Source organism: Cydia pomonella, chromosome 1 (assembly GCF_033807575.1).
Source record: "Cydia pomonella isolate Wapato2018A chromosome 1, ilCydPomo1, whole genome shotgun sequence".
Classification (NCBI taxonomy): domain Eukaryota; kingdom Metazoa; phylum Arthropoda; class Insecta; order Lepidoptera; family Tortricidae; genus Cydia; species Cydia pomonella.
The window spans coordinates 15860163-15887963 of NC_084703.1; the positions used below are offsets into that span (position 1 = coordinate 15860163).

The 27801-nt window shown below is 38.5% G+C and overlaps 1 protein-coding gene and 1 long non-coding RNA gene across 2 annotated transcripts in view; one reads left to right on the forward strand and one right to left on the reverse strand.

The window, feature by feature from the left end:
* The window catches only part of LOC133516635 (uncharacterized), a 56500-nt gene extending 34583 nt beyond the window's left edge, over positions 1–21917 (forward strand). The window contains exons 7-12 of the mRNA XM_061849653.1: positions 8178–8435; positions 17167–17285; positions 19815–19941; positions 20695–20795; positions 20904–21165; positions 21631–21917. Coding sequence (XP_061705637.1) covers positions 8178–8435; positions 17167–17285; positions 19815–19941; positions 20695–20795; positions 20904–21165; positions 21631–21759 — 996 coding nt within the window. The 3' untranslated portion in view covers positions 21760–21917. The remainder of the gene's footprint in view (positions 1–8177; positions 8436–17166; positions 17286–19814; positions 19942–20694; positions 20796–20903; positions 21166–21630) is intronic.
* Positions 5162–5830, reverse strand: LOC133516681 (uncharacterized). Its single transcript, XR_009799253.1, has 2 exons — positions 5700–5830; positions 5162–5400 (listed from the first exon to the last, which is right to left on the reverse strand). It is a non-coding gene; the product is annotated as an uncharacterized LOC133516681 (long non-coding RNA).
* Positions 21918–27801: the final 5884 nt, after the last annotated feature.

Here is a 27801-nt window from a genome sequence, read left to right on the forward strand (position 1 = left end):
AAAGGCAATTAAGCCTTTGAACCAATTAATACATTTGTGTCGTTCATCATATAGGGCACCTGCGACGTTTAGTTAGGTGGCACAGAAATGTGTCAGATGTAAAGTATTGTAAATTTGATAGTTAAAAATTGGAAAAATACAGCTGGCATTTGGGATTTTTGATTTTGCTCTGATCAAAATTAAAAACCGATATCTGAGGATCCGAGAGGCCTTTTATTATGAATTTGAGATCAAAATTAAAAAGAAAATGCCGCGGGTTGAGTTTTAGAATTTTTCATCCGGTCAAGGTGAAAATAGATATCTGAGGATCCGAACGGCACTTCATTATGATTCTGAAGTCATATTTGGTAAAAGCGCCCTCCATCTTGAATTAAACGCCCGACATCTTGAATATCTCCATTTTTGCTCTTATCATGATCATCATTTATCATATAAAAGCAAACACGGGTCGCTCGGATCCTTAGATATTGATTTTCATCTCGATCAGAGCCAAAATGCAAAAATTCAAGATGGTTTATTTCATTTTTGACCTCATATCCTCTGGGATCCTCAGATATCGGTTTTCATCTTGATCAGAGCAAACATGCAGAAATTCGTATTGAATACGTCGCCTTAGGAACAGTTTGTATGGGAAAATATCATTATTGTTTCGACTATTTTCCTGGCATTCTTTTCATATTTTTTTACCGTTCAAACCGTCCCTGGACCTAGAAATATTCCAATACCAAAATTAGCCAAATCGGTCCAGCCGTCCGCGAACTTAACGAAAAGTTATAAATAGCAGCGACATACCGAGACTTAGTAAGAAAGTACACATAAAAAAACCTCCACCTACAACGGCGATTCGTATTTACTATCACAAATTTAAATTATTAAAATAACAACCTGAACAAATTAAAAATGAAAGTTTCTTAATATCAATGGTTGTTTAAAATGCGTAACATCATCCCCATATAAAGCCTGTTGTGATCAAGAGAAATCAAAATAATATGAACCTAGCTAAACTATACGTGAAAAGTAATCCCATATTTTTTCTAGTGTTTGTTGGAACGACTAGCACATCATTTATCCGCACAATAAGGCATTTCTTTTGTTAAAGATATATTTTGAATACTTCTTGCTATGACTGTGACAACGGGCCGCCATTGGCGAACTAAATAGCTCCGCGGCACAAAGTTGACGCCCCGCCCGCTTCGGCACAATGTGTGTGGGGTCATTTTGCAGAGCTAGTTCGTCATCTATGATTATTATCAATCGCTGTATATGTCAAACACGCAACGTTATTCTATATGTTTATAGGCTACGGAGACTGCTTACCATCAGCCGTATGTTTGTTTACCACCGACGTAGTATAAAATAAAAATCTCTCGCGCGGCAATATTTGATGTACGGGTAGTCAGCATCCGCGCGGCAGACTTGAGTCGCTCGCAGCACAATTCCCTTGGGGTAATTTTTGACATCTAATCAGACTTCTATTTATTCTACTTCGTTGTGCGTCTCTCCTTCTTTACTCATTCCCACATCAGGTGGGGTTGGCTCTCCTACTTTTCTGCGCCATGACATTCTGTCTAGGTTTGTCGGATCAGGTAGCTTCTTCTTCTTTAACTTTGGTCATACTGGTCCACCACGTCGTTGGGGGCCGGCCTCTACTTCTTTCTTTTTCGGACAGGTATAGCGCTCTCTTAACACATTCACTGCCAGACAAAAAACGGCGCACTACCCCAGAAACCGGTAGTCTATAGCTGCGTACAAAACAACCCGCCCAGCGGGTTGTCCGGCATCTGAACAAAGTTCACAAGCGCCCACCAGGTGGGTTCCCGGCAGAGTTAATGTGTTAACATACTCGTCATCTCTGCGCATGACATGTCCGTATGTATACATATAACCTCATTAAGTATATTAGATTCAATCTGATATTTTTTAGGGTTCCGTAGCCAAATGGCAAAAAACGGAACCCTTATAGATTCGTCATGTCCGTCTGTCTGTTCGATTATGTCACAGCCACTTTTCAATAGAAGAGAATAGAAGAACATGATATAGTGATTTATTTTTATAGTGATTTTTTAATAAAAATAGAATAGAATACTCATAACACAACTTTAACACATAGGTAAGTCTATTTTACAAGCTTTTATTTACTTCCACCTGACTGTTGTCTGTTTGTAATCAAATCTTGCAACTTAAATTTGATCCACTTCCCGGTTTCCGATTGAGCTGAAAATTTGCATACATATGTAAGTCGGGTGACAATGCAATATTATGGTACCATCGAGCTGATCTGATGATGGAGACAAGAGGTGGACATAGGAACTCTGTGATAAACTGATAAAACAACGCAACCTAATTGTGTTTGGGGTTTTTAGAATTGCTTTTAGAATTAGTTTTTGCTCGATGAGTATTATTTGCCTGCGGAAAGAAAAGTACAGTCAGCGATAAAAGCTTGTACCAAAAATGAAATTTTTGCCAAAAACTTATACTCCCCTATCAAGCATATAACCTACCCTACATCAAGTAGGTAGCGCGACGTGATTTCGGACTCTACTCATAAATTAATTCATAGGTAGGGTACAGTCGGATATTTCGAAGCAGCCAAGGTGTCCAAATATCTCTGAGCAAGGCTAAATTTCAATAAAGTCTGCACAGTGCAAATGCCATTTATATCATAACTATTGCAATGGCAAAAAAATCTGAGCACGTTTTTTTTCAATAATTTCTTTGCACACGTCCAGTCGAAAATATCTGATCGCACAAAATTTCGAACGTATTTAAGTAATTAGGGCGTTCAGAAAGATCTGCACATTAAAGCAAAATATACCTTTAGCTTTTGCATTAAGGTTAAATAAAATAAGGCAGCCTGAACAAACTATAAAGTGATTTTCGTATTTAAAAATTTTGACAATTCACGAGAAGAGTAACGTAACGTCAAACGATATATGTGTCCCTCTTTACGCGTCTTGCGTGTCAGCGGTTGATTTTAATAGTATGGCCAAAATGAGGATAAGGGACAGCTCTATCTGTGAGTGTGGACTGGACGAGGGTACTACAAATCATATTTTATTGGAGTGTCCTAAAATACGTTATTCTATATACCTATGATTTTCTTCCTCGTGAGAATAGCCATCCAGTAAATATTAACTTTTTACTAACTTTAGTTTTTACTCCGTTTTGTGTTTTGTTGAATAAATTCCTAGCTAAAAATAATTTTAAGTTGTAGTATGTGTCATATTATTGTACAATAAGTTCCTAGATTTAATACTTAACTGTAGTTTGTTCTGTACATAGTGCAGTGTTCATATTGTTTAATAGTTGTATGTAGTCTATTAGTTAGTCGTAATTTGTATTTCTTTGCAGATCGGATACTCCACCGAACATGAGAGTCAGAATGGCGGGTGTACCTAAATAAAATCAAATGAAAAGCATACCAGATTTTTGTACCTAATTTGTACTATTTAATACCTCGTTTAAAAAAATTTGTACCTCACAGTTCGTAAAGTTATGATCAAAAAACAGGTCACCCGCCATCCTGACAGTCAGAATGGCGGGTGTACTTTATTACGCTATGTTCCCGTGGTTATGGATAAATTCTATAAAAGCCAAATTTTTGTACCTTTTTTGTACCTTTATATTCAATTATAATATGAGTCATTTTATTTGTGCTTTCCAAGTTTTACTCATTTTATATTTTGCTTGCTATTACAATTTTGCAGGCGTTATAATTTTTCAAGTTATCGATTTAATTTTTAAGAAAAAACGCTAAGGTACAATTATTTTTATTACGCCAGGATTTAGTACCTTTAATGTTTAATCTGTTAAGTTCAAATAACTCAGAAAATCATGTCTTAAAAATGATTTTTCTTACGAAGATTTCTTTGAATTAGCGCCTAGCCTTTTTTAACGCTAAGGTACAATTATTTTTATTACGCCAGGATTTAGTACCTTTAATGTTTAATCTGTTAAGTTCTAATAGCTCAGAAAATCATGACAAAATCATGTTTTTGATCATTCCCCTCTCTCTAAAATTCAAATAGTCTGTGCGGAAAGAGAAGAGTCATGAAATGTATTGGTTTGGTTCCCATATCATATATTCCACGACTCTTCTCTTTCCTCACAGACCCTAATATGAGAATTAATGTAGCATCGATCTCATTTAGAGTCCACCACTCAAAACTACTCATTTTATGTACCAATTTTTTTTTAAATCATTTTTCATTAGGCCTCCTAGCCTAGCCGCGATAATATATACACATTTGACGTGGCAGCTGTTCCATATAAAAATGAACTGTCATACGGATCATCATTGGTCGCGCGAGATACAGTATTTTATATTATTTACCAATTTTGAGGGGGCATCTATGTTACTTCCTGACTCCGATAATATATTATGACTGGAAACTTTTATGTGTTCTGCATCACAAACATCCATAGGCACTGGAAGAAATTCACCCAACGTTTTTCACAGATGATGATGCTTTGATAGGTAATGCAATAATAAATATTTGTTAAAAATATTACCAAAATATGTGTGTCAAATGTAATGTTGGTCCCTAATACAACTCCACCTTTCTGCCGCCTCCACTTAATATTTTCATTTGCTAGAAAATAATCCGATGTGAAGTGTTTTCAGCATATCTGGCTATGACTTTTTCAAGATCAATTTCGGCTGACCAATTACACGCTGAATCCATTTATTTTGTAATACCTCATCCTTTTGAAACCTACAAAAATAAAATGTTGATTTTGCCAGATACAGAACCAACAGGGTAAATAACTAAGAAAAGTTCACCAAAGATCATTCATGTCTTTCATAGTATTCTACTAAATAAAGCTAGTTCATTACCGTGGATTGGGGTTACTTTGATCAAATTAAAAATTTATATGTATTTATCTCCCCGCAAATGGAATCAAAAAAAATTACAATATCGATTTTTGCTCTTGTATCGATTTCACTAATATTATATTTTTTAATTTTTAATGCATCTCCTGAAATTAAATATAAAAGTGGTGATCAACTTTACACTGAACTTGGGGTTACTTTGAGACCCCCCTTTTTTTTCGACGGAATTCGATAGTAACCCCTATAGAGAGTCAACATTCAAAACATTAAAAAAATCCGTTCGCAGGTTTAGGATTTTACTTAGTTTGACAAAGAAAAACAAGGATAGTTTAATAAGAATCAACTTTATTTCTAAACAGTCTCATATTTTAGTTAATTTTGTTTAGAAGCATAATTGAACAGTAAAAAGCTATCAAACTTTACCAACAATACCATTATATTCGGATGCTTGGCGTATCGATAGCATGCCTTCGACCACTTCTGTCATAGCCCGATTTATAACTTTACTGGAGTAGTTTCGATATGCTCGGGAACCCAATCGTTTTTTATATGTTCGAGGCATTATTCTAAAACAATAAAACAAAAATCAGTTAAGAAACCATTCATTATTTAGATAATATAAAAAAAAACTATATTTTTTGGAGTGTCATTGATCAAAGTAAATTATAGGCAATCAATGACACCCCATGCCACGAAAACCGAAAACATACAAATAGCCGCCATGATTATAATTTGCAACAAGAATCAATGTCATAGGCCGATACATGCCTGATTCAATGAATTACATCAAATTTATGTATTTACTTAGAACATTGTACATTGGAAGTTAAACAGGCTATTAAAATTACAGAAAACTAATACTTACATATTTAATTTTTTTTCTCATAATTCGACGTGGTTTATCCCTCGGACACAAATTACAAACTGGCAGTGACGTTCAATCTGGCCAACCGTAAAAAAAATATCCACAGGATGCATTCAGAAAGGGTAATATTCGAGTTTAAACCTGAGGTAAAGTTTCTATCAATGTAAACCCAGGAATCAAAGTAACCCCAATCCACTTCTGAAATCGATAAAATTACAACGTCACTGCGAAAAAACATAACCTTTCATAGTGCGCAGAAAATTTCGAAACTCTGCACGTTTTTCAACAATCTTTCAGGAATATAAACAATGACCGCTGAAATTCTGCGAATTATTTCAACTTATATGATATGAGTTATGACTATGTAAAGTTGTTATGTATTGACACCTACTCTGAAATAACAATTATATATTTAATTTGGCTGGATTATATTACATCCAATTACATCTGACGATTTTCAATCTGACGGTCGCGTGATCCCTGACGCGAGTTTAACATTTTTTCCCCATCACAAAAAGTGCACAGCGCCGCTAAAGAAGTTATCACTTCAAAAATAGCTAACAAGCCCAGAGTTATCAAAGTCCGTAAATTAAGGTTCGAATGACTAGGATTGTATAAGTTATTATGAGGTAGTGAGTGTTTCCGATTTCTCCAAGACAAAATATGCATTATAAGTTTAATAGTAGTACTAGGCTAGCATAGCATATTAAAAGGTATGAAGAAGTTTATACATGCACGAGCATTTGAGTCGCTATTTAGTTGGCTATTTTCTACATAGTTGCATTTATAAGCAATGCAAAAACACGTATAAATGTAAAGACATAATTTATAAGAAAAAAAAACCGACTTCAATGAGGGAGACCGGTGAAAGAAAGATTATTGTTGATTTTGGATTTCATACAATGAAATTTAAAAAAACTGGTAAAATACCCGTAATAGGGTACTGGTACTGCATGATATAGTATTAAAAATGGCTAAGTTTGCTTAAAAGAATTGAGATGTACCTCCAATTCCTCATGGAATCCATCATCAAAACTCAAGCTTGACAAAAATGTACTTTGAAAACCTAACTGCTTGACAAACATGCGAAGAGAACAAATTGCCAAACGTGAACTACGCGGCGTTGAAGAGTTCCATTCTGGTCATCATCAGCAGTTCCACTTCATCAAATGTCAGTTTTTGAATGTGAATGCTTGATTTGTTGATGAAAATACAAAAATCACTATATTTACTCGTATGCTCTTCACATTTGAAGACTCCCTCGATTCCTCATGGATCCCATCATCAGAACTGAGTTTAGACAAAAACGGGACCAATCATATATAGATTCAAACAAAAAATAATAATTTTCAAAATCGGTTTAGAAATGACGGAGTTATGGAGTAACAAACATAAAAAATAAGATACCGAATTGATAACCTCCTCCTTTTGAAATCTTGAAGTCGGTTAATAAAGTACAATATAGGTGCTTGAATAATAAAAATATTTCCTTCAAGAAATTTTAAAAGACGATAAGTAGAGTACGGGTACTAGGTAGGAAGACATAAGTGGTTGAGAGTTAATGTTACCTAGTCTTATCTTTACTCGTACGGTCACGTCTGAAAATATCGATACGAAAAAAGTGCCAAAAGTATGTATACACGACTTTATTGCCCATATATTAAGATAGTGTATACATATTTTTGCCATATTTTTCGTATCGATATTTCAGACGTGACTACTACACTATTAGCTAACCAATTATACGACGAATAGTAAACACATACAGTCTATTGTCCTCAACTGAGCAGATTTTTGTGAAAGCCCTTATTGCTTAGATACGTTTGACATTTTTTTGCGATCAGATATTTTTGACTGGACGTGTGCAAATAAATTATTGAAAAAAACCGTGCTCAGATGTTTTTGCCATTGCAATAGTCATGATATAAATGGCATTTGCAGTGTGCAAAATTTATTGAAATTTAGTCTTGCTCAAAAATATTTGGACACTTTGGCTGTTTCGAAATATCTGATGGCGACTGTACTCCTTATCTCGGAAACCATCTCTTAAGCGGTTGGATATTTTATTTTATATTTAGGCTTATGTTCTCAAAAGAACTTCGTACGTTTTTTGAGACGCTATTCAAATGACTACTTGTGTCTGTCGCTTTGAGCTATATTACAGTTAAACTATTATTCGCCTTTACAGAGTAGAATGCTGGCGTTAGTAATAAACAGTATCGGCATTGTTCTGTACTGTCGCATTACTGTTGCGCCATTCATCTACGGGGCTGAAGTAACGTTACGTCACTTCGACGTCGCGCCAGCCGATTGTGCATGGTTGACGTTGAAATTGCTTGTTTCAGACACGGACTGTTGCTTCGCGATCTGTATTGCCAATTTTTTTTATTACTTCGAAGTTACTCAGAAATAGTATTACTATTTCTATAATGAACCCCGGTATTGTTCCTTATTACCACAGTGACATTATTCTTACAGACAATAGCGCTTCTGCTGGAAGAGCAGGAGCCGGAGCAGCTGACTCGAGAGCTGTCGGCGGCGGTGGGCGGGCAGGCGGCCGACACGTGGCTGACGCCTGCCGACCTGGAGTGCGTGCTGTGCCGCGACGCGTTCGTGGCGCCCGTCACCACGCCGTGCGGCCACACCTACTGCCGCAGCTGCATCGCCTGCTCCTTGGACTACAGGAAGGCCTGCCCCCTTTGCATGCGCGATCTCACCAACTTTAATCTCGCATTGGTTAGTAAAGTTACATTGTTCTTACGTGGGTTATATTTGAAGCCAATGTTATGTAATGCATTAGACTTGTCCTAAATCCTTGAACAGTGAAAACTAATAACTCGGCCAGGAACTAAATATAATATCAATTCATAGAGGTGTGGTGTCAGTTACACACTTAAATCTAGGTTGTAAACAATATAAAAAGATATATATATATATATATTTTTTTTTTAACACAAACAGTCACCTATACAAATGGACTTGAAGTACAATGTAGAGTACTTAACATACTTAATAGACCTGGAGGTTCATTATTAAGTACATAATGTTAACATACATACTAACAGCATAAAGAAAATGAAATCATGAGCCATACTTAAATTCTATTTACTAGTCTTCAGAAGAAAAAATAAAAAAGCGGCCAAGTGCGAGTCGGACTCGCGCATGAAGGGTTCCGTACCATTTAAGACGTATTAAAAAAAATCTACTTGCTAGATCTTGTTCAACATTTTACCACTTTGGACACACATTTTACCACTTTGGAACTGTCTCTCGCGCAAACTATTCAGTTTAAAAAAAAATGATGTTAGGAACCTAAATATCATTTTTGAAGACCTATCCATAGATACCCCACACGTATGGGTTTGATGAAAAAAATTTTTTTTTAATTTATTGACGTATTAAAAAAAACTATTCACTAGATCTCGTTCAAACCAATTTTCGGTGGAAGTTTGCATGGTAATGTATATCATATATTTTTTTTAGATTTTTATTCTGTTATTTTAGAAGTTACAGGGGGGGGGACACACATTTTTTCACTTTGGAAGTGTCTCTCGCGCAAACTATTCAGTTTAGAAAAAAATTATATTAGAAACCTAAATATCATTTTTGAAGACCTATCCATAGATACCCCACACGTATGGGTTTGATGAAAAAAATTTTTTTTTTTAAATTTTATGACGTATTAAAAAAAAACTACTTACTAGATCTCGTTCGAACCAATTTTTGGTGGAAGTTTGCATGGCAATGTATATCATATATTTTTTTTAGATTTTTCATTCTGTTATTTTAGAAGTTACAGGGGGGGGGGACACACATTTTTTCACTTTGGAAGTGTCTCTCGCGCAAACTATTCAGTTTAGAAAAAAATGGTATTAGAAACCTAAATATCATTTTTGAAGACCTATCCATAGATACCCCACACGTAAGGGTTTGATGAAAAAAATTTTTTTTTTAAATTTTTATGACGTATTAAAAAAAAACTACTTACTAGATCTCGTTCGAACCAATTTTCGGTGGAAGTTTGCATGGCAATGTATATCATATATTTTTTTTAGATTTTTCATTCTGTTATTTTAGAAGTTACGGGGGGGGGGCACACTTTTTACCACTTTGGAAGTGTCTCTCGCGCAAACTTTTCAGTTTAGAAAAAAATGATATTAGAAACCTCAATATCATTTTTAAAGACCTATCCATAGATACCCCACACGTATGAGTTTGATGAAAAAAGATTTTTTGAGTTTCAGTTCTAAGTATGGGGAACCCCCAAAATTTATTGTTTTTTTTTTCTATTTTTGTGTGAACATCATAATGCGGTTCATAGAATACATCTACTTACCAAGTTTGAACAGTATAGCTTTTATAGTTTCGGAAAAAAGTGGCTGTGACAGAATCGGACAGACAGACGGACATGACGAATCTATAAGGGTTCCGTTTTTTGCCATTTGGCTACGGAACCCTAAAAACAATGAGTAGTAATACAGTAAGCAGGTTTGACATTACTGTCTGTTTCATTAATTATCGGATATGTTGTATTTTTTTTTTACTAATATCTGATAGGTATTAGGACAACCGGAAAGTTACATTTATACATTGTGTACATTGTATTATATTTAATTATATGAAATACTTAGGTACTTGAACTAAAACAATTTACGTTTAAGTATCATTATTACCTTAATAATAAAAACAAAACTCAACTAAATCTAAGAAATATGACATGCTGAGGCCATAAACGGAATATAGCGCAGTTGAGTAGCGTAGATGATGTTGATCATGATTTCCTTTATATTTACATCTACACCTATGTTACTATGACAGACCAGATTCCCTACAACAGTTCACGACAACGATTTTATGAATAAAACCAATAACACCGTTAGTCATCATCATCACTATCTGTCTGGCTTGCCTTTGATTCAGCAGGCGTAAAAGCTAGAAACTAGCTACACTGTTTCCTTAAATGCCCGCTCTTACTTAGTAATTATAACGGCTAACCGGAAGGTTAAAATCGACTCAAATTGTAATAAACAAGATTGTTGTAGTAAACTTGCGTGTGTTCAAACTTATAAACAGTGTAAAGCTGTAACACTGAGAAACTATTACTAAACTAGAATACGTAGCTAAGCTAGCTACGTGTCGTGTTGTCGAAGTTATATATACGCTACTAAGTCTTCACAACACATGAACGAACTCGAATTATTTCAAAACAGAAATATTGTTACGTTTATTGTTAGTTTAGGGTAGTGTAAAATTATTAATTTTTATTTGAGGATTTACTAAAGGTATACATATAGAAAAATCCTTGACACAAATTCGCTCTAGCGAATTAAATACACTCTAGCGAATGTCATTCAACACGCGTGCCGTGACTCGTATTTTCATGTAAATACTCACTCGGATTTGTCAAATCTAATCTTATATTTGACAAATCTGCGCGTCGTCGTGTATGACACGAACTATGGAACATGTACTTTTTCTGTCTTTATAAGGATGTGGCCGATGTCATGACCATGTCCGCAATGATCAAAACTTTTTAAATACAGTTACAAAAGTGCAACTTTACACAGCTGTTTTTAGTGCTTTTTACTTCAACTTTTTTTAATTATTTTTGGCCGTAATTCATACGTCCACGCCGATGACTTTGGATAGCCAAAAACTTTACATATATTTTTTAACGCCATGTTTATTACGTGGAAAAAATATTATTACACGATATTAATTAAATATTTATTTGTTATTATATATTAGTATGATTACTAAAAAACTTTTTTAAGTATTGACTGAATGAAACTATCATTGCCACGTTGGCATTGTCGTCGTTGTCGTTAACGGAAAAAACGAAAAAAATAGTAAAACCGGCGCCCACTATTATCAGTATTTTCACTTAAAATTTAGTTGTATCAAAATAATTCAACATAAATTGCAACTGTGAGAGTGTATTTGTATGAAATGAGTTGTTGTGATTAATTTTTGCAAATGTAAATCTTCGTTGAACGTAGTGTGTAATGTTGAATTAACAATATCATTCAAGTTCAAGGGAAAATTCGTAACTGTAAGGTCTGTAAGTGTAATACTCGCGTAACCAATATTTGTTTTATTGTTATTTTTTCGCAAATATATTAGAAAACGTCGTTCAGTGGACGTGTGCAAGTGTCATTATTTACTTGTCCCGTGTATCGTATCTCGAGACTCGTGAACAATTACACATATTGCGCACTTGCATTGTGAATATACTATTTTAATACGAGTTATAAATTAATTTACTTTAAGAGCCCTTAATCCTTGGAGCGTTCTCCGATTTCACGAAATAACGCTCGATAGATGGCGTTGGCGCTCGGTACGCGAGCGCCGGCAACGCGACGCGCGTTTCAATGCAGACTAGAATAATCTTGATAGTTTTCAATATAATTTCAAGCAACATTAATTTTAGTGTCATATGATATCATATGGGCACTCTTTATTTTATTGTATATGCACAGTAGTTTTTTTTTTATGTACACTACTACTAAGTGTACAGACTACAGAGTGTACTATAACCCTTGCTCTTTATTCTGTCTCTTTCACACCAATGGAAAATGAAGAAGTTACTAAATGACTGCAGGTATAAATAAAGTATATTAGTGCGATAGAGAGACAGATAGTGTTTCGTTGTCGTATCGTAAACGATTGGCATGTTGGCCACACACTTGCTTAGTGCCTAGCCAAAATACCAATCGTTTGCGTATATTAGTGCGATAGAGAGAGAGTAGTGTTTCGTCGTCGTATCGTAAACGATTGGCATGTTGGCTACGCACCCATGATACCTAGCCAAGAAGCCAATCGATTGCGCATATTAGTGCGACAGAGAGACAGATAGTGTTTCCTTGTCGTATCGTAAACGTTTGGCATGTTGGCTACGCACCCATGCTGCCCAGCCAAGATGCCAATCGTTTGTGCATATTAGTACGAGAGAGAGACAGATAGTGTTTCGTTGTCGTATCGATTGGCATGGTGGCTACGCACCCATGCTGCGTAGTCAAGATGCCAATCGCTTGCGCACATTAGTGCTATAGAGTTTCAGTGTTATTTGAAATCACGTTAGGGTTTGTATTATTATTTTTGACCCGAATGAAGTCCATCCAGGTTCTTATGATGGAGTCAGGAGTTGGTCACCAGAACTCCTAATCTACTCATTATAATTCCATCGTGCTTGGGCTCAAAAGATTTGCCCTGACGAACACCATCGATCTAGATGAGGTCCAGGGTCTCATGACGGAGTCAGGAGTTGGTCACCAGAACTCCCCAGAACTCCTAATCTACTCATCATAACTCCATCGAGTTTGGGCTCAATAGATTTACCCTGATGAGCACCATCAATCTAGATGAAGTCCAGGGTCTCATGATGGAGTCAGGAGTAGGTCACTAGAACTCCTAATCTACTCATTATAATTCCATCGTATTCGAGCTCAATAGATTTGCCCTGACGAGTACCATCGATCTAAATGAAGTCCAGGGTCTCATGGTGGAGTCAGGAGTTGGTCACCAGAACTCCTAATCTACTCATTATAATTCCATCGTGTTTGGGCTCAAAAGATTTGCCCTGACGAGTACCATCGATCTAGATGAAGTCCAGGGTCTCATGATGGAGTCAGGAGTTGGTCACCATAATTCCTAATCTACTCATCATAACTCCATCGTGTTTGGGCTCAATAGATTTGCCCTCACGAGCACCATCAATCTAGATGATGTTCAGGGTCTCATGATGGAGTCAGGAGTTTGTCACTAGAACTCCTAATCTATTCATTATAATTCCATCGTGTTTGGGCTCAAAAGATTTGCCCTGACTAGTACCATCGATCTAGATGAAGTCAGGAGTTGGTCACCAGAACTCCTAATCTACTCATTATAATTCCATCGTGTTTGGGCTCAAAAGATTTGCCCTGACGAGTACCATCGATCTAGATGAAGTCCAGGGTCTCATGATGGAGTCAGGAGTTGGTCACCATAATTCCTAATCTACTCATCATAACTCCATCGTGTTTGGGCTCAATAATTGCCCTCACGAGCACCATCAATCTAGATGATGTTCAGGGTCTCATGATGGAGTCAGGAGTTGGTCACTAGAACTCCTAATGTACTCATTATAATTCCATCGTGTTTGGGCTCAAAAGATTTGCCCTGACGAGTACCATCGATCTAGATGAAGTCCAGGGTCTCATGATGGAGTCAGGAGTTGGTCACCAGAACTCGTAATCTATTTATCATAACTCCATCGTGTTTGGGCTCAATAGATTTACTCCGACAAGCACCATCAAATTACCATTATGATGAATAGATTAGGAGTTCTGGTGACCAACTACTGAGTCCATCATGAGACCCTCGACTTAATCTAGATCGATGGTACTCGTCAGGGCAAATCTTTTGAGCCCAAACACGATGGAGTTATGATGAATAGACTAGGAGTTCTGGTGATCAACTCCTGAGTCCATCATGAGACCCTGGACCTGATCTAGATTGAGGGTGCTCGTCAGGGCAACTCTATTGAGCCCATACACGATGGAGTTATGATGAGTAGATTAGGAGTTCTGGTGACCAACTCCTGACTCCATCATGAGACCCTGGACCTCATCTAGATCGATGGTGCTCGTCAGGGCAAATCTTTTGAGCCCAAACACGTTGGAATTATAATGAGTAGATTAGGAGTTCTAGTGACCAACTCCTGACTCCATCATGAGACCCTGGACTTTATCTAGATTGATGATGCTCGTCAGGGCAAATCTATTGAGCCCAAACACGATGAGGTTATGATGAGTAGTTTAGGAGTTCTGGTGACCAACTCCTGACTCCATCATGAGACCCTGGACCTCATCTAGATCGATGGTGTTCATCAGGGCAAATCTATTGAGCCCAAACACGATGGAGTTATGATGAGTAGATTAGGAGTTCTGGTGACCAACTCCTGACTCCATCATGAGACCCTGGACCTCATCTAGATCGATAGTGCTCATCAGGGCAAATCTTTTGAGCCCAAACACGTTGGAATTATAATGAGTAGATTAGGAGTTCTAGTGACCAACTCCTGACTCCATCATGAGACCCTGGACTTTATCTAGATTGATGATGCTCGTCAGGGCAAATCTATTGAGCCCGAACACGATGAGGTTATGATGAGTAGATTAGGAGTTCTGGTGACCAACTCCTGACTCCATCATGAGACCCTGGGCCTCATCTAGATCGATGGTGTTCATCAGGGCAAATCTATTGAGCCCAAACACGATGGAGTTATGATGAGTAGATTAGGAGTTCTGGTAACCAGCTCCTGACTCCATCATGAGACCCTGGACCTCATCTAGATTGATGGTGCTCGTCAGGGCAACTCTATTGAACCCAAACACGATGGAGTTATGATGAGTAGATTAGGAGTTCTGGTGACCAGCTCCTGACTCCATCATGAGACCCTGGACCTCATCTAGATTGAAGGTGCTCGTCAGGGCAACTCTATTGAGCCCAAACACGATGGAGTTATGATGAGTAGAGTAGGAGTTCTGGTGACCAACTCCTGACTCCATCATGAGACCCTGGACCTCATCTAGATCGATGGTGCTCATCAGGGCAAATCTTTTGAGCCCAAACACGTTGGAATTATAATGAGTAGATTAGGAGTTCTAGTGACCAACTCCTGACTCCATCATGAGACCCTGGACTTTATCTAGATTGATGATGCTCGTCAGGGCAAATCTATTGAGCCCGAACACGATGAGGTTATGATGAGTAGTTTAGGAGTTCTGGTGACCAACTCCTGACTCCATCATGAGACCCTGGACCTCATCTAGATTGATGGTGCTCGTCAGGGCAACTCTATTGAACCCAAACACGATGGAGTTATGATGAGTAGATTAGGAGTTCTGGTGACCAGCTCCTGACTCCATCATGAGACCCTGGACCTCATCTAGATTGAAGGTGCTCGTCAGGGCAACTCTATTGAGCCCAAACACGATGGAGTTATGATGAGTAGAGTAGGAGTTCTGGTGACCAACTCCTGACTCCATCATGAGACCCTGGACCTCATCTAGATCGATGGTGCTCATCAGGGCAAATCTTTTGAGCCCAAACACGATGGAATTATAATGAGTAGAATAGGAGTTCTAGTGACCAACTCCTGATTCCATCATGAGACCCTGGACCTCATCTAGATCGATGGTGTTCGTCAGGGCAAATCTTTTGAGCCCAAACACGATGGGATTATAATGAGTAGATTAGGAGTTCTGGTGACCAACTCCTGACTCCATCATGAGAACTTGGACTTCATCCGGGTCAAAAATAATAATGCAAACCCTAACGTAATTTCAAATGAAAATGCGTTTTTCAGAAAATCGCAGCCAAATAACACTAGACCTTACTCATAGTGTTGTGTTCCTGCCGGTGAGTAAGGTTGCCAGAGCTCAACGAGGGGCGGGAGGGGGTTAGGGTCGGCAACGCGCATGTAACTCCTCTGGAGTTGCAGGCGTACATATGCGGGCCGTACGCTTGTTTGCCACCGACTTAGTATTAAAAAAAAAGTAACACTGAAAATCCATAAATAAGCGAGTCTGTTAGGCATACTGTAAAAAATGAACTTTTATTAAGATTTTCTAATCGCTGTATATAGCACTTCTCGGAACTCCGTAGCTGATTACGATCGCAACGAATGCCTGACAATCGAGCACAGGTCCGTCCTCTAAGCGCGCTCCGCGCGGACTGAGAGCGGGGCGTCGCTGCTGCGTGATTTATACGTGTTTAAAAAAAATATAAATTTACGGCAATGTAGGTCCCATAGTTACGATTTTTTTTTTATAGGTTAACATAAAGTTACAGTTTGCTATAATATTATTATTAAAGCAAAATATGCGTACAATTTGCGGAAATAAAATATAATAAAACCCTGTTTTCGCCAAAAAAATGAAGAAAACTCGGAAGGTATTTTATCAGTTTTTTCAAATGAAGCTTCGATTGTTAATCATTCCAGCCCCTCGTACGAGATATGTTGAATCAAATTGTAGTCATTCATGTACCAAATGATTCTTGTTTATAGCAAAATTGAGAACCGAAACGCCACATCTCACTGCAAAATTTGGAAAAGACTCCCAAAAAACCTCATTAAAAAAGAGGTTTAAAAGAGAAAATGAAAATTTGAACTGTTGGAGCCGCTAGTTTAGGAAACGATTATTTAAGTACGTTATCAGTTTTTGAATAAATACTAATAGTTACGTCGTAATCTTGAATGAAAAAGGAAGCATTTTACAAAATACGCTCGTCTGTAGGAATAAGGACTCTTAAAGCCTAATTGACTTGCTAGAACTTTAGAGGTATGATCAAATATTGTACTTTTTATAAGCTGTATGGTGAAAGCCTTAGTAAAATGTACCCAAAACGTCAACCATTTCACGGTACACAGGGAGGACGCACGTTTTCCGGAATGTTTTTGACACATAGCCTTTTATTTTTCCAGACTCGAACATCGGGGTTCATAAGCGCAGCGCTGGCGTCCATCAACTTGCTGCCGCCGCCGCCGCCGCCGCACGATCCCAACGTCGTGCCGGTATTCATCTGCGTCACTGCGTTTCCCAAGTAAGTACTTTCATACGAATTGTAATTGTGCAAGAATAAACTAAATAATTAACAATGTCAAATAAAAAAGCATATTACAATAACAAAACAAATATACAGATATAACATAGTCCTAAATTACTTGTAACCTAAATACCGACAGCTACACTCCACCCGCGACCCTCCCGACGCAAAGGTACCCATGACGCCCGCCGCGTTGCCACGTTGAACGGCGATGGATAACCTTTGCATCAAGAAGGTCCCAGAGCGAGGATCCAAACCTCTCCCGCATCCATCTCCCCACTTCCCAGAAAAAGGCATTGGCCTCAGCATACCAACAACCGGTGGTTTCCACTGCAAAATGGACAAACAAATAGTTCGCAAGACCTTCGTATTTTTCCCGCCTGCGCACCGCAGCCAACTCAGCCGCTGCCCCTGCCGCTCTCACGGTACGTCCAATATGCGACGCCGCGAAGGTGCGCTGACACACGTCGCGTCCCAAACTAGGCACTTTCCCCTCTCCCAGGGTACCAAAGTCAACCCATCAGGCCTGTTCCCGTCAGGGCGACTGAGACCAGGAAGCTCCAGCACGCACGGGACATTAGCAGAAACCAGCGCCCTCCGCACTATATCATTAAGCGCGTGGTGCCGTGGGAACCTCCCCGCACATCGACAACAACTCAACGCGTGATGACCGTTGCTCTCCACTATAGTGCCGCAGATGCATGCGTGGTGTTCACACACAGCACAGCCCAGGCGAAGAGCAACTGCAATCCGCGTCGAGTCGTTGTCAAGCAGTGTACCCAAGTGCGGAGAGGGAAGGGCTTGGAGCCACGCCCCAGACTCAGGCTTTGACACTGCCATGACTCTTGCCCTTTCTACACCCACTGCATTCTCCACTAAACTCCCGAGCACCCGCTCAACCCCCACGTCATCCGATGCATCAGGGTTGAGAGCCAACCACGCCTCTATAGAGACCTCGTCACCATTTCCAGTTAAAATTTGAGTAACAAGGCCCACGACCCCCGCCGCCGACGCCAGAAAGGCCGGCAACGCCTAGCCCACCCGCCCGAATGGGAAGGGAGGCCAGATCCCACTGGTCCGCATTGAGGGAGACGTTCTGCAGCGACTCTACTGAATCCTTCAACACGCTGTCCAAGGAGTCAATATGTTTGGGAAAACGCCAGGAACAGGAAGGCACGGTGCGTAAAAAGTAGGTGAAACTCGGAACGCCGAGACAGGACCGCAACAGAACTAGTGACACGTGCGCAGAAATGTTTAACCTATTCCCCGCATTCAAAAGAAGCTGTCTTCTAGCCTCGAAGGCCTCCGGGATGGCTTCCGAAAAAATGGGAGAGCCCAAAAGATTAAAAGTTTGGGGCGACTACTCTCTGAGCCCTGGGAGGAGTTGCTAATTAAAGGGAAGGATAGCCGAGACCCGACGCTGCAAGGAAAAAACTCACACTTGCTTGCGTACGGCTAGATCTTGAAAACGCGGAAGAAGGGCAAGCAAATCTTGCTGAACCTCCAGAGGCTTACCCCCGATATTGCCATCATCTAGGTGCCATATGTTGAGTGGGGATTGAAGCCCAGAAATTACTTTATGTATCGCGAGACTAAAAACCAGAGGGCCAAGAAGGTCCCCCTGCTGTGTGCCGACTTGCGAAAGAAGAAGAGAACCATTATAAAAAAGATTAGAGGGAGAGGAATATACTTGGAAAAGAAAAGGGTAAAGAGAAGGAACCTTCTCCTTTACTTCCGCCAACAAAACGTCGCGCTCAACGGAATTGAATGCATTTTTAATGTCCAGCTTGACATTATGCACTCCTCATTCCTTGGATCCGAAGTATAAGCCCATGTTGCGTGGATAGCAGCCTCACAGCCTATCCTTGTGCCAAACCCTAACTGACAAGGACGAAGATAAACAGACATTTCCACCCTCACAGCCCTACACCCAATCTTAGCCGTTAGGCGACGAAATGTGCTACCGATTGCAATTGGCCTCAAACCACCGTCCTTCAAAAGCGCGCACAAGGAGGCTCCGTACATGTAAGGGCAGACCGTAGGGTTCAGCCGTCCAGCCAGCAAAAAATTACACAACTTTGTCAAGTTTGTTATTTAGTTTATTTTTAAATTGGTATTGTATTTTAATGTAGCTTAGTTAAGGATGATTTATTTTGTAAAACAATGAATAAAATTCTTCGAATATTCATTGTGCAAGTTATTGTTTCACGCTAACAGTGCACGAGCATTAAGTAGGATTATGGGCTCAAATTTGGTCTCATAGTCAACAGTTCTACTTTAATGGTGGCAAATGAATAAATTAAGTGTTTACGTACTAATCTTTTTTTTTAGTACGCGCCTGTTTCTTGTGCCGGTGATAGTCGGCCAGACTATAATTAGAACCACTGTTATAAAAAGTTTATTGAGACTACGTGTTTGTGGTGTATATATAGGTGTTTTTCAATAAAATACACACCAAGTCTGTTTACCCATTTTCTCATGCTAAAAAAACGAAGTATATAATAAAGCCGTTTCCTGTATGCACAGAGTGCCGTGCCCGCTGCTGATCTCCGCGCCGTGCTACCGCGTGTTCATCCGGCGGATCCTGGAATCCGGCTCGCGACGCCTCGGCATTGTGGCCAGGAACGAGGACCACACAGACTCCTACGGAACGGTAATATATGATCATAATGATGTAGCCGCTATTTGCTACGAAATGTTGCACTTTGGTCTACATCTTAGCAAATATCGTATGTATAAGCGTAAAAATGTTCAACAGGTAACGCAGCAGCTTTGTTGGGCTTAATTTTTTCAGTCATAACATGACATTTTATTGACCTGTCTATTGAGAGTCTGGTAATAAGGTAGTGCACCGTTAAAAGCACTATACCGGGCGCGTCGAATGATGATCCTTATGACAGTTTCTTTTTATATCGAGTAGCTGTCATGTTAAATGTTTTAGACATTTCATTGTAAATTTACCACATTAATTTATTTCGAAATGTAACATTTTAGTAATAAAAATACGCTTAAAGTATATATTTTCAATTATTTACCATCAGGTGTGATCGTGGTCAAACGCCTGCCTATCCTCCGTTAAAATAAATAAAATATTTTTTGAATTAAGCCCAAGCAAAAGAAAATTAAGAAACTGTCGTAGGGATCATCATTCGACACGACAGGTATAGACCACGTGTCTAATGCGTATAAACAAGGTTGTAATTTTCGACTGCACAACAGGGGTCCATTTCTCGAACGGTATTAGACTAATATTATTAGTCCATGAACTGTCCCTGACTAATAATATTAGAGTAATACCGTTCGAGAAATAGGGCCCAGGTCCAAGCTCTAGTATTGGATTTAGTACAATAAATAGCATCCCTTCCACAAGTAGCACAAGAGTTAATGATCATCTGTTTGTTTCCAGATGTTGGAAGTACGCGACTGTGTAGAGTGCGGAGACGGGCGAATCATCTTGTCCACGATCGGCGTTTCACGATTCAAAATTGTTGAACGGCTGAGGGACAGGTACGGCAAAGACCGAATGTACATTGTACAACAGAGCCGTGATAAAAGTTTTTGTTCTTATGGTTTTTATTAGTGGTATATCTTTTGAAATAAGTTTCGTTTTTTCAGTTGCTTGGCCAGGGTGGAGACTCTGACTGATAAGATCCCCGAAGACCACTTCAGCATCGGTATAATGCGTGACTTGGGTCTCGACGTGGTACTAATGTCCCTGCTTTGGCTGAAGAACTTAAAGACCAGCGTGCTCTGGAAGCTGGAGCGCGCGTTCGGCAAGATGCCGCTGAGGGCGGAGGAGGAGTGGTGGCGGAACCCGGACGGGCCGGACTGGCTGTGGTGGCTGGTGGCCAGTCTGCCGCTCGCGCCTGAGCTACAGGTAACTTATACTTATTTGATACCGGCATAGCTTTCCAAGCAATACTTTCATATCTGTGAAGGAGTTCATTTTTGGGCTCGGGAATAGTCCTACTGTTACATGTGCTACCTTAGCAGCTAGTAGAGGGAAGATCGTAGAGACATATATGTACTTAGACCTTTTTCTTGCCTCCAGCTCATTTGTAATTCGATATAGGTGGACGTAAAACGTACAACTGTAAACTGATCATAAAAATATCAATGAATATAAAATAAAATGATTCATCTATTCTTTTGTATATAAATTTAATGTATAGCCCGCAGAGGGTTCAGGCTTTTCTCCATCGTACTGTACAGTCAGCTGTAAAATTGCATAGGCACATTATGAAATTGAATTCATTCATAAACGGGCCATGCACTTTTCCAGCTAAGTGTACGTGTCAATATGTAGGTACGTTGTGTATTTGAATTATGTTTTTGCGTGCAGAGCATGATGATTGCGAGCAACAACCTGCTGTCGCGACTGCGCGTCATGCAGCGCACGCTGCAGCTGGTGACCAACACGCCCGCCACCGGCCCCTTCGCCTACTCGTCGCTGCGGAACGACGCGCAGTAGCGCCCAAGTTGGCCGGCCCAGCACTCGCGCGACTCTACAAAAAAGCAGGGTTATAATTGTGATTGTTACTACTTATCACTGTATACGGCACTCGCTAATCTAATAATAACATTCCATGCAATGCCCCGACATCAATTAAAATTATTTCTTACAATGTGTTCTGTGCGTGGTTTCTGTTATTGAGCCATACGGGTAGTGTTCACCTGTTCCGATCTCTACATCTTCAGTGATTATAGTATTGTGAATATGTGTTAAATGTTGATTCTGCTTTAATATAAACTGTTCCTTGCGATAATTAGGGTGACACTTCTCGTTCGTATTTCCATCGTAAGACTGTGTATAGGTAAGGTTTATTATTAAATTTTGATTGATAGGTAAATGCCATGAAAGAGAAGGAAACTATTTTTGGTTTAGTTTAAAATACGAATTGTTGATTATTGATTGCATTTAATGCCTATGTTTGTTCTCTTTATGTAAGAAATTGTATTTTATAGAAGTTATAATATGATTTTATTGGTATAAATAATATAAATGCATAATTTCTTTTGTAATTCCATTTAGACTCTTGTTTTAATTTGTATTCCTTGTACAGTGATTGCCATTTAAAACACTATCTAGAATTTAGTATATTATTGCCTTATATCTTTTAAGTGTATTTCTTTCTATAGTTGAAATTTAATTAACTGACCGTTTACCATTTGAGAGCTTATCTTGTGGACAACGTTCAACGCCGGCGAGGTACCGTGTCATTATCTAATGTGCTATGATGTATTGCAATTTCAACCTTGTGACTTTGAAGATGGGTTTCGTTACCTGCTATTATTTGTTATTAGCGGTAGTCTTAAACAAAAGAGAAGAATGTTATTGTTACAAGATTAGCTCTCAAGTGGTAAGCGGTCAGTTTATAAATTTTAAACTATTCCTAGTTGGTCCATAGAAGACTAACCAAACGGTATCTAATGAAACAAAAACAATAAACGAAACATCACCGTATAAAACGTGACCAAAATGTACCAGGGTGTCAAATTTAGAGTGAAGAACTTTTTATAAGTAACAGTCTTTTTAATAATATATATAGAGGTTTGGAAAACTTATTTCTGATCAAATCATTATCACTATCTTCATTCGAAATTCGTGCCCTATGTGAAGTCAACACATAAAAGTAGCAATAAAAAAATAATGGCAATTACTAAAATGCAATACACTTCGTGTTACTTGAGAGAATGAGCCCTAGTAATATTAACATAAATGAGTGATGTCTATAATATAGTAGTGGTTGTAGGAATAGTGTGTGTGTCTGTGTGTGTGTATTCTATCCATTTTAGTATTTTGCCGCGCTAAAGCGCTAGACGACTAGATTTCGGGCAGGACTCGAAAACTGTTTTTTTCTAAGACCGCGGACTGGGCGCGCGCGGCGCACGGCGCGGCGTGCGAGGCACGGGCGGTGCGGCAAGCCGCGAGAACCGCCGCTCTCGCCGCCCGGTTCCGAGCGCCACGATCAAAATGTCGACGACTTGAGTAAACCTGTTTTGGACGACAGCGGTGGCGGCTTGACGCCGCTCGCCGCGTACGTTCAGTCCGTGGTCTAACAGTGCATATTGATCCTGATATTATCTACAGAAAAACTAGTACCTGACTGCCGAACAGTTTTTGTCTTAATCGGTTTTTATCGATATATATGCAATGAACTTCAAACACCTAATTTAATGTTGTAAAATAGACTAGGGACCATACGGAATTTTTAGTACTCGTATTCTCAGATTACTCAAAGGTATTAGAACCAACGAAATTATTAAACTCGGTAAAGATTAAATTAATTTCACCGTTAGTGAAGACGATTTCACTTAACCAGAATAATCAAAATAATTAATATAGTTCTCATAATATCATAGAGTAAGTAATTTTTTAGGTTAATTTTTGAAAACCAGATTCATTTCTTCGACAAATTTGTTACTGGAGTAAAACAAATAGACGAGTATATATATCGGTAAAAACCTGGTTGGAATATTCGTGTTAAATAGGCAGCTTTGATCTCAATGCTCAACAGATCTTTCTGTGGCTAATCTCGGAACATGTTTAGATTGTTTAGTGGTTAATTTAATAATTAGTACTCGTAGCATACTAACTAGGAGTTCAACAAAGCTGACGAATCGCTGTGATGATGTCTATATAAAACGACATTTTAAATGTGAACCCTTTTCTACGACTTCTTAACTGTCTCGTAAGTGTATTTTTCACGTTTTTACTATATAATAAGTATTTCAGTAGTTGTCCTTGTTGTTTCAGAACTGTATTTTTTTTACCTCTAATTAGGAATGAATGGACATGAGGTGCTCATTGTTTTGTAGTTTTGTGTCGCAGTGTTTAGAAACATATGATGCAGTGTACCTATAAAATTGTAAAAGGTGTTTCCTTAATAATCATTCATATAGGATATAGTTGATAACAGATGGTCATACATAAAGGAATCCTAAAGCAATTCATATTCCTAGAATACCGAATTAATTTAGTCGCACTGACACGCGAACAACATTATCACTAATGCTGAATTCATCAGAATACTAAAAATATGTTATTTTATTTCTTAATAGTTGATTTCACTTTGGCTTAAGTAATAGGATCCTAAGAACTGTTTGTTCTTTATTTGACCTCTGAATTTATGCCTAATACAATGAGAAGTCTCGTCGCTGATGTGTTGGTGGTTTAGTTTTGTTGGATTGTGAAAAATTACACCAAGGGCCACAAATACATGTAATGGCCGCCAAGCGCACAGCGGAGTTTAAATTGTATGATTAGATGATTACCTATCCCCTGAAGCACGGTTAAATTAAAACCGACTGCATCTTTCAATCAAGTTGGATATTTAGTACTGTTTTTTTTTTTTTTGCTTTGTTACATACACCTTAAAAACTGAAATCACATGAAAACTAAAGTATCAGTTTTGCAGAATCAGGTCTCTTATTATAAGCCTGTGTGCTCGGTCCTTAACGCGACACAGTAAATAAAAAGTTATTTTATGTTACTTTTGATTCAGATTTTGAGTCAGACAAAGTTAAGTTGGCAGCGATTTTGATAGCCCGGACGGTGCAAGTGTCAAGTAAACATCATAATGTCAGAAGAAATTTGACGTTTAAAATAACCCGTGCACCGTCTGGGCTATCAAAACTGCTGCCAACTTATCTAGGTCTACCTCGACCTCTTAAGATATTTTCGAAGAGCTTTTTGCCGTGACCTACTTATTACTACCAAGCTTTTCCGCATTACCCTACATGATAATTTCACACCCTACAGTGTGATACTTTCTGAGAATATTTTAATAACACTGTTCCTTGGACTTGTTTTGGTACGTAACTCTCGTGCGAAGTCTCTAGAGATGTTAGCAGTCACGATTTCAGTTAAGATAAGTAATAATAATAATAATTCTTTTCTTTATTAAAATAATATGCATGTTCTGAAGAGTGGCTTTTATTTCCTGCGGCCTGCTAATGGTTCGGTTCGGCCGGTGTGCAAACCAAAGAGCAATATAATCAGTAATCACTTGGTGCAAACGGGACATTGTCACATCACTATATATATATATAATGGGCGATGTATCGCTTACACAGCGGCTCCGTGTCAGTGTAACCGAAGCTTAACCGGGCCAACCGGGCTAATAGGAAGCGTGCATGAACTGTAGGAGGCAGCACAGGAGCTGTCAGATTTTTGGTAAATATATGAGAAAACCGATGAAATGGCGAGTCTAAAGAGCTAAAGAGAGAAACCACTCAAACCGTCACCGTATCATACGATCAAGTTGGCAATCCATCTCTGTTAATCCCGTGCTGAAATAGAAATGCGAAATAACCATTCGCGTTCGTTCGTATCCAATTATACCGAACGACTACCAATACATGATAGATACGATAATCAGTCCGGTTATACGAAATTCGTATCGAATTATACGATCTGGCAGCCCTGAATTGGCTACGGCTTGAATATTAAATTTCGTATTGTGAACAGGAGGAGCAGAGAAAACGATATTGTTGTTTGTCCTTGTCAGTCTCATTTTTTAAATTCCCCACCGTACATTTTATTTTAGTATGGTTTGTAACGCAATAAATAACCCGACCAATTTACGTAGGTTGTTTTTGGTATATTGTAAGGAATGTTAAAACGTGTTTTTAATTTTGTCGCATTGTGTATGTTCTGTCCCTCACGGGCGCACGTCTATACGATACTATAGTCGTTCGATTTGAAGCTGACCCGAAGCGGCTAATCTTTTGTCTATTGTTAACTTAAACCGCGCGTGCCACTACCTGCAAAAAAAAGGTCGTATAATTCTAATTGGCACCTGAGCGCGGGCTAGTCCAACGCTCAAAAACCAATGTAGGGGCGCTTTTCGAAAACGCGCCTTTATTGCGCATCTCGAGGACACATTTTAGAATGGATCGGTAGCGTTCGACTCGCCGGCACTCAGTCAGTAACCGTATAGGGACCACACAAGAAATCGCAAATTATTTTACCATTTGTTCATTTTGAATCTTATTTCGATTACCATAGGAGTTATAATTAAATAACCGGATAAAGTGACCGGGCCCTTTTTAGGGTTCCGTAGCCAAATGGCAAAAAACGGAACCCTTATAGATTCGTCATGTCCGTCTGTCTGTCCGATTCTGTCACAGCCACTTTTTTCCGAAACTATAAGAGCTGTACTGTTCAAACTTGGTAAGTAGATGTATTCTATGAACCGCATTAGGATGTTTACACAAAAATAGAAAAAAAAACAATAAATTTTGGGGGTTCCCCATACTTAGAACTGAAACTCAAAAAATCTTTTTTCATCAAACCCATACGTGTGGGGTATCTATGGATAGGTCTTCAAAAATGATATTGAGGTTTCTAATATCATTTTTTTCTAAAATGAATAGTTTGCGCGAGAGACACTTCCAAAGTGGTAAAATGTGTGTCCCCCCCCCCGTAACTTCTAAAATAACAGAATGAAAAATCTAAAAAAAATATATGATATACATTGCCATGTAAACTTCCACCGAAAATTGGTTTGAACGAGATCTAGTAAGTAGTTTTTTTTTAATACGTCATGAAATTAAAAAAAAAAAAAAATTTCATCATACCCATACGTGTGGGGTATCTATGGATAGGTCTTCAAAAATGATATTAATGTTTCTAATATCATTTTTTTCTAAACTGAATAGTTTGCGCGAGAGAACCTTCCAAAGTGAAAAAAAGTGTGTCCCCCCCCCCGTAACTTCTAAACTAACAGAATGAAAAATCTAAAAAAAATATATGATATACATTGCCATGTAAACTTCCACCGAAAATTGGTTTGAACGAGATCTAGTAAGTAGTTTTTTTTTAATACGTCATGAAATTAAAAAAAAAATTTTTTTTTCATCATACCCATACGTGTGGGGTATCTATGGATAGGTCTTCAAAAATGATATTAATGTTTCTAATATCATTTTTTTCTAAACTGAATAGTTTGCGCGAGAGAACCTTCCAAAGTGAAAAAAAGTGTGTCCCCCCCCCTGTAACTTCTAAAATAACAGAATGAAAAATCTAAAAAAAATATATGATATACATTACCATGCAAACTTCCACCGAAAATTGTTTTGAACGAGATCTAGTGAGTAGTTTTTTTTTAATAAGTCATAAAATTAAAAAAAAATTTTTTTCATCAAACATATATGTGTAAGGTATGTATGGATAGGTCTTCAAAAATGATAGTTAGGTTCCTAATATCATTTTTTTCTAAACTGAATAGTTTGCGCGAGAGACACTTCCAAAGTGGTAAAATGTGTGTCCAAAGTGGTAAAATGTTGAACAAGATCTAGTAAGAAGATTTTTTTTTAATACGTCTTAAATTGTACGGAACCCTTCATGCGCGAGTCCGACTCGCACTTGGCCGTTTTTTTTTGCAGGTAGTGGCACGCACCGTTTTAGTTAACAATAGACAAAGGAAAAGCCGTTTGGGGCCAGCTACAAATGTAACGACTATTCCATCTACACCATCTATGATTGGTAGTGGCAGCGAATTTGACAGTC